The sequence below is a fragment of the Conger conger genome, chromosome 8, assembly GCF_963514075.1.
Source record: "Conger conger chromosome 8, fConCon1.1, whole genome shotgun sequence".
Classification (NCBI taxonomy): Eukaryota; Metazoa; Chordata; class Actinopteri; order Anguilliformes; family Congridae; genus Conger; species Conger conger.
In genome coordinates, this window is record NC_083767.1 from 62,573,165 (window position 1) to 62,581,347 (window position 8,183).

Here is an 8,183-nt window from a genome sequence, read left to right on the forward strand (position 1 = left end):
GTTCTCTATCACCCTCCTCCCTTGCCCCCAGAGTCACCGCTTCCCTCCCTCCTCTTGAATCCTTCTCCAAACTACCCACTGATTCTGCATCTTCCATGCTGCTTTCCTCTCTCTCCTCAGTCCTTGACTCTCTCTGTCCTCTTGTCTCCCGGCCTGCTCGATCCTGCTATAATGATCTCTAAACAACACCTGACATTTTCTGACCACTATAATTGCCCAGGTTGTCATAGTAGAAGAACCCTGAGTTCCCTGATGACCTACCTGGTGGAGGTCAGGGTCTAGTGCTGTAGCAACAGTGCTTTTTGTGCCCATGAGAATGTTTTCAGGGACCCCTTAGTCTGTTACCGCTTATTAAAATGTCAGCACTCCCTCCATGAATATTATGTGTCCTCATTGTGGAAGCAGTTTGAAATATGGCTGATTCCAGAAAAGTCCAACCCGAAGGAGCTTAATAACAATGTGGCCCTCACATTAGTAATTGTGATACGTAAGTAATATGTGATATAAAATACTGACTTGTAAACCGAGTGTTGTCTTTAGAATTTGTCAGTAAGTGGATCATAAGTGGATGTATTTATTTATTTTTCTGGGGGGGGGGAGGGGGGCGTGTTTAAACAAGAGGGATATCAGAAAGGAGGGGGATTCAGGAGGGAAGACTAAGGTACAGTTTGAAAGGTGTGTTTTTAGTCTGCGTCAAAATAGGGGGAGGGATTCTGCTGTCCTGACAGTGGTAGGCAGGTCATTCCACCACTGAGAAACCAGAATGGAAACAGGCGTGAACGTGCAGCTCGACCGCCAGGTGCTCATAGAGAGGGAACCATAAGGCGACCAGAGCTGGCAGACCTGGGTATGGGGGGGGGGACGGAAACAAAGAGTTGGGTGTCATCAGCGTAAGAACTCTAGAGATAAGATGAGCCGTACTTCCTCAAGCCTGGGATGAACGTCGGTCAAAGGCCACAGGCCTGTATTTTTGACAGAGGGAGAGAGGACGAGAAAGACAAACGCACACACACAAACCGGCACCCACACTTACAGGCTATATTTCGACTCCTTGTTGGCATTGGGAGACGGAGCAAGAGAGATAGATTGGGAGGGCCTTGAATTCCTGGCCTGGAAAGCATGGGATCACTGTGGATGTGAGAACTTTGAGAATTTAGTGTGTTTATGTAAGTTTGAATTAGTCTGATTATACAATGAGTATACAACGGGAAAATACTCTTCCCTTCAGAATGTTTGCAGGCGAGAGAAATGACTCAGATTGAAACCTCCGTCTCTGTTCTCTCCGATAGAGCCCTGTGCCCCTGGGAGGGTGGAAGCCACTGATGTGAAGAGCAGCTCAGTGAGCCTGTGCTGGGAACGACCGGTCAGCATGGAGGGAGTTTCTTATGAGATCCACATCAAGTACAGCTGTGAGGGAGAAGAGCCCAGATTACAGAAATGTGCCCCCAACACCACCACAGCTGTCCTTTCTGATCTGAGACCTGGGGTGGAATATATTTTCAACATCACTGCAGTTGTTCCAAACGGTAGCTGCAGCAAGGACAGTTCAGTATGTGTACACACAAGTAAGTGATATAAATGTATTTTGACTATTTATTTCAAGCATTTACTTATAGTTTGAAGAGAGAACTGTTTTTCTTGTGATCTCGATGATTTGACCATTCATTTCCACTATCATGTCTTTTTTGTGGATTCTGATTTTAAATATAATCTTTGTCACTGTACATATTTTCATGTAGTAATGCTGCTCTTATTCCCAATGACATAAACCAGTATAGTACTGTACATACAGGATAATTACTAATGCAGCTTTCATCCCCAATGACAGGAACCAGTCTGGAGGAGCTGCTGAGAGACCTGGGACTGGAACACCACCTGAAGAACAAGCTGACTCTGAGCCAGGTGCTACAGATTGATGGAGAGACATTATCTGATGAAAGCATCCAGTCTCTCAAAGATCTGCCATGGTGTTTCCTAAGGAAGCTGATGATGGTGAATGTGACTGCTAGGAGTGTGAGGTGCACCTCCAAACAGGACAGAGCTTTGAAGAACTGGGAAAGGTCACTGGATACCCAGTACAATCCACAACTCAACAGCAACAGAGTAAACCCCCTGGACCTCATAACTGCTGTTTTTCTGTGCTCAGATGGTTTTCTCCAGCAGGAGATGGTTTTGAAAATGTCCATGTGCCAGTTCTCTGTGCCTCTGCTGCTTCCTAAATGTGATGAACAAGAGTGCACTTTAATGCTGTGGGCCATGAGGGCTATTGTGAAAAAGTACAAGCCACACTCTTTGGAGGACCCAAGAGGGTTTGTGGAGGAGAGCATTGTTCTCTCTGACCTCCCCATGGTCTCTTTTGTGAGGCTGGGAAACTGCAGCATGTCCAAGTCTCACATTCTGAACCAGGTCCTCAGCAACCCTCAGCAGTACCACGACACCTTTGTTCACAAACACATGGAGTGTGATAACACCCCAAGGAGGATTTTCAATGGGCTGGTGGAAATCAGTTGGTATCTGCCCTGTGGGAACCGACACGTTGACATCTTTTCTGAGCCACTGGCCATAGCTAACCTCCGTGGGGACCTCAGAGACTTTGAAACTCAGTATGCTTTCCTCTGTAGCACCTCTGCTGCTATATTTGTGTTTTGTGATGATTTTGGGTCCGAATGCAAAATTCTGGACTCCAAACACAGTCAGGCTCACTGTTTCTTGATCAGCAATTCACAGAGCAAAAGCTTCAATAAGAATGAGTTCAGGAGATGTATTTCTGAGTTACAGCTACGACCTAGTAACATAATCATAAAGGGTCCGCAGATGAATGATGCAGAATTTATCAAGGTCCTGTGTTCGGCTATCAGTGACATTTTGAAGAAAAATGTGGTCAAAGTGAGTGTTGAAGGGATGTCTGCTGTCTCCCGTGAGTTAGGGATCCATGTTGATGAAGATTACACCTGCTGTAAGTGGGGCAAGGAGAAGGCTGAGGAAATCACAGGAGGAATATCTGATATTCCCAGCTTCAAGGAGAAGGAGCTGCCCTTGCAAGGGGCTATATGGAAACAGCTGGCCAAACTGGAGAAAGAAGAGTGCAGGGTGAAAAAAGCTGGGCAGAAAAACCTAGAAATTTATAAAAATGAGCTTTCAGATCAGAGGAAGAAACTCAGAGCAGAGCAGAGGGCTCACAACAAGTCAAAGTCTATGTTGCATTTTATCTCTGTGATGTCCAGTCCCACAGAGGAGCGCAAGTATTTCCTCAAATGGATGAGGATCAACCTGGACAACCTCTCACGCAAAACCCTTCCACTGCTCCAGGCAAAGTACAAGGAACAGTGTCAGAATTCCCCAGAAAACAAGAAGGTCATTGCAGAGTTGGACAGGAAGATCTCCAGTTCTTCCTTGGGGACGGAGCACTTCCTGATGGAAATGGGTCAGCTGTATGAGTCGGCCTGCTCACTCCCTGAAGGCCCCACCTCTCAGATCCAGCTCCTGCCACGTCTGGCTGCTGAGCTCCTGCAGGAAGGCTTTCCTCTGGAGCTGGTGGATGGAGACGCATCCAACATTCCTCTGCAGTGGGTTACACAGGTTCTAAAGGAACTCCATCATCTCACACAGGATAAATGTAAGATCCGGGTGATCACTGTACTGGGGGTACAGAGCACTGGGAAATCCACGCTCCTGAACACCATGTTTGGGGTCCAGTTTGCTGTCAGTAGTGGCAGGTGCACCAGAGGGGCCTTTATGCTCCTCATCAGAGTGAAAGAGGATTTTAAGAGGCAGCTTGCGTGTGATTACATCATGGTTATTGACACTGAAGGTCTGAAGGCACCAGAATTGGCCCAGTTGGATGACAGTTATGAGCATGACAATGAACTGGCCACTCTGGTGGTGGGGCTGAGTGACATCACAGTCATCAATATCGCCATGGAGAACTGCACAGAGATGAAGGACATCCTGCAGATTGTGGTGCACGCCTTCCTGCGCATGAAAGAAGTTGGGAGAAAACCCTGCTGTCTGTTTGTGCACCAGAATGTGCCGGACATCTCTGCTCATGACAAGAACATGAGAGACAGGAAGCTTCTGCTGGAGCAGCTGAATGAGATGACCCAAGCAGCAGCTAAGATGGAAAATAAGGGAATCAACAAAACATTTACTGATGTCATGGAGTACGATCCAGAGAGAAACAATTGGTACATCCCTGGGCTCTGGCATGGCAACCCTCCCATGGCACCTGTCAATGCTGGCTACAGTGAGTCTGTGAATTATTTGAAGAGGAGTGTGATTGAGAAGTTTATGGAACAAAAATCTGGAAAGAGCTCAGCACACACAATCATTGAGTTCCTTGAATGGACCAAGAGCTTATGGAAAGCAGTGAAGTATGAGAACTTCATCTTCTGTTTCCGCAACAGCCTTGTGGCTGTAGCTTATGCTCAGCTTTGTACTGAGTTTAACAAATGGGAGTGGGACTTCAGGAAGATCATGTATTCCTGGTTAATGGACGCTGAGACAAAAGTGTCAAACTTTGGAATAGAAGCAGCCCAGACTCAGCCATCTTCCAATATTGACAACTTGCTGATCCACCTGAAAAGGGAGGCCTCTTTCAGACTGGCAGGAGAGGAACAGCACATTTTGGACAACCTCACTGAATTCTACAAGAGACCAGATAGACATGTTCAATTGGTAGAGAACTACAAGGAGGACTTCATCAGCACAGCCAAAACCATCAGGAGGGAGACAGAGAACTCTGTGAAAAACAAGCTTGAGGCAGCAGTGGAGATAAGAAAGGGTATGTTCAAGTTCGAGAACATCCACACAAACTACACAGCCACAATGGAGCAGAAGGTTCTGGGCCTGATTGAGAAATGCAGGAAAAGTGCAAAAGATCTGTCTGAACAACAGTTGAATAATGAATTTGAGAACATGTGGAATGAGACTGTGGCAGAGCTGCTGTTCCATGGCATGGAAGAACGAGACATTGTGCAAGACATCTACAACCAGCTTTGCCTTAACTTAGAGAGAAAAGGCAGCGCAGTACGTGAAATACTGTCTGCAGTGGGAAACTTGCTTGAGTGCGGAAGAGAGCCATTCAAAGTGAAGGGGAAAGATGGAATGTTGCAGAAGATTAAGAGCACATTAATTAGAGATGAGCCGAAGGAAAAGACAGAAGTGATGGTTGATCACATCATCGAGGACAGCTGGCAGTTTGTGGAAGAGAAAGTGAAAACAAGGTCTGATTACCATAACACATACATAACAGAGTTGCTTTGCAGGGTAGACGAAAACCTGGATAGGTGCAGTGATCTGGCAACAAGTGCTGAGTTTCAGGCCAGGTTGAAGATCCATATCTGTGGACATGCAGCACTGGAGTTTCTTAAAATGCATCAGGATTTTGTCCATGCAAATGACCCCCGTCACTGTCTGGAACAGTTCAAGGCACAGTACTGTGCTGACTTTAAGGACCTGTTCCAAAAAAGACCAGTGTCAGAAGAAAGCTGAAGAGTTCACCTACAACTGTCTTGCACCTGCGGTGAAGGAATACATCACCAAGTCTCTGGGCCCTGAACTTGTGGATGAAATGTTGACAGGGCAGAAGGCCATTGAATTCAGCACTCAAACTTTCTTCCAGTTCTCAATCCTCAAGCAGCTGCTTTCAGAGGATAACTTTAAGGACTTTGTGAGATACATAAATAATTATGACACTTTTGTACAGGACTGGATATTGGAGCAGATGGTTAAGCAGTTCTCAGAGGGAGATGGCCTCAGGATCATTGAGATCATGCACCTGAAGGCAAAGGTTAAAAGAATAAAGAAAGCCATAATGACTGCAGAGATAAAGACCAGTAAACGAGTGGAAAGAAAGGGGGAAGAGGCCCAGCACATTCAGCAGTTCATTCAGGATATCTGTAGTGACCTACAGGAGCTTGTCATCCCTAAAGACACCCTCAGAGCAGTCCTGGCCTTAAACACTGCCAAGCCAGAAGACTTTTCCTGGTGTCTGGAGGTGCTTGTGGATGAAATGGAGAGGTCCATTACCGTAGAGTTTCAGAAAGGTGGGGATGTGAGAGCCAGGCTGACCTCACTGCCCTTTCAGCCACAGGAGGAGCTGTTTAACAGGGTGTTTGGCTGTAGGAGGCAGTGTCCCTTCTGCAAGGCCCCCTGTGAAGCTGGTGGCAAGAGCCACACTGAGCACTTTGCCTCCATTCACTATCCTAAGGGGATTGCGGGACACAGACAAATGGACTCCTGTAAATTATTTTGTGACATCTGCTCCACCAGTGTTGCCAGTGAGAGAAACTTCATTTTGGCTGCAACAAAGGGAAAATGGCATCCATACAAGGAGTATCAGAGCATTTACCCTGACTGGCACATCCAGCCTGATACCAGCATCCAGGCCTCAGACTACTGGAAGTACATCTTCACCAGGTTTAACAAGCAGTTTGCAGAGGAATATAATGCTGAGCCTGCTGACATTCCCCCCCAATGGAGAGACATTACCCAGGACCAAGCCATGGAAAGCCTGGAGGAATCCTTCCAGATGAAAATGGGAGATTCAACTCATAATGGTTAAGCACATATCCAGCCACAGCCTAGTCCAATGGAATAGATGAAGTGTGGATTATGTACAGCAAATAAGACGAGTCATTATAAAAGGGGACATTGAATTGAAGTTTGGAGAAGAGCAAGAATTCCCGATCACTGATACTGACACTCCTGTGTTTTTTCATCATAATACCATCAGCCAGTTATTATACTTTTAAAATCATATCCATACTTTATTGTGCTTTTACCTCTGTCATGACCGATGGCCATTTATCTATACACACTGTCTCTGAATTAGCAGGGCTGATCTTTCTACATTATTCCATTGGTGCATAATAAGGGATGGTAAATTGAGGTTTAAATAGTTTGTTTTATGCTGAGACCTACACCATATGGGCTATTTCAAAGAGAATATTTTAGATGAAAATACATTTTCTATTTTATTAATTATTTTGTTTTTTCTATCCTTCCTATGTCTATTCTATTCATAAAATCACATGACCTTCATATGCCATTAACCACATTATCTCTTCATCACGGTTTGCTTGGCTGTTTGAAGTTTGAAATTATTTGGTGCCTTTTAATAAAAATATGTTTTGCTTTGTGAATCTGATGTATTTCACCAGACACATTTTAACATTTGTTAATTGTATAAATGGCATTATCACATTGAAAATAAATGTTTAATTTCATTTTAACTTCATGAATACTTCCTGTATTTTGCTCACTGCCTAACTGAGCTGCCACTAGATGGCGACAAACTAATTAACATCGTATCAACTGGAATGTGACGTTTACGGGTTAACTTTGAGGGTGAAACAGGCTGCTTCAGCAGTTGTTAAACTTTACCAGTGTATGACCACCACAATATAATGGGATTTTGTAGACTGTCAAATAGTAGCACTATGTCACCAAATTGTGCCATTGTATCATTTCCAAACATTCAGAAATAAGCACCCAAATTGAATGTTGAATATCTCAATGGTGTACAGACTACAAACAATCTACTCTGAGCCAAGGTGAATATTATAAAGTTTGAATGACACAACATGCTTATAGAGCCCTGTCTCTGTGGTGGCCTGTAGTGTAGTGGTTAAGGTACATGACTGGGACCCCGCAAGGTCGGTGGTTCTAATCCCGGTGTAGCCACAATAAGATCCACACAGCTGTTGGGCCCTTGAGCAAGGTCCTTAACCCTTTGTTTCCTGCTCAGTCTGATCAACTGTACGTCGCTCTAGATAAGATGCCATTAATGTAATGTAATAATGCCCTGTCTGTGGCGTGTCTGTGATCGTAGAGCCCTGTCTGTGATTGTAGAGCAAAATTGCAGGAGTGTGTTTGATGAAGTTGTGGGGGAGTGTGTGTGAGTGAGAGTGAGAGTGAGAGTGAGAGTGAGAGTGAGAGTGTGAGTGTGAGTGTGAGTGTGAGTGTGAGTGTGAGTGTGAGTGTGAGTGTGAGTGTGAGTGTGAGTGTGAGTGTGAGTGTGAGTGTAGGCTCTGCCAGTGGGGGGTATATTACACAGGGATGGAGGGGGTGGGAGTCACTCCACTCACATCACAGAAAGGCGGGGGGGGGGGGTCTCTACTGTGTACTGGAGCGCTGAACCAGACCCAGCACACCCACCCACCCATCGTCATAGTGACACTGCT

General features: G+C 45.4%; 1 protein-coding gene across 1 annotated transcript; it reads left to right on the forward strand.

Annotated features, from left to right (window-relative positions):
* The first annotated feature begins 252 nt into the window (after nt 1–252).
* On the forward strand, nt 253–7,101 carry LOC133135050 (interferon-induced very large GTPase 1-like). Its single transcript, XM_061251805.1, is given in 6 exon segments — nt 253–270; nt 406–487; nt 1,290–1,363; nt 1,475–1,565; nt 1,829–5,459; nt 5,461–7,101. Coding segments are annotated over 6 exon segments (4,998 nt in total). The 3' UTR covers nt 6,563–7,101.
* The last annotated feature ends 1,082 nt before the right edge of the window (nt 7,102–8,183 follow it).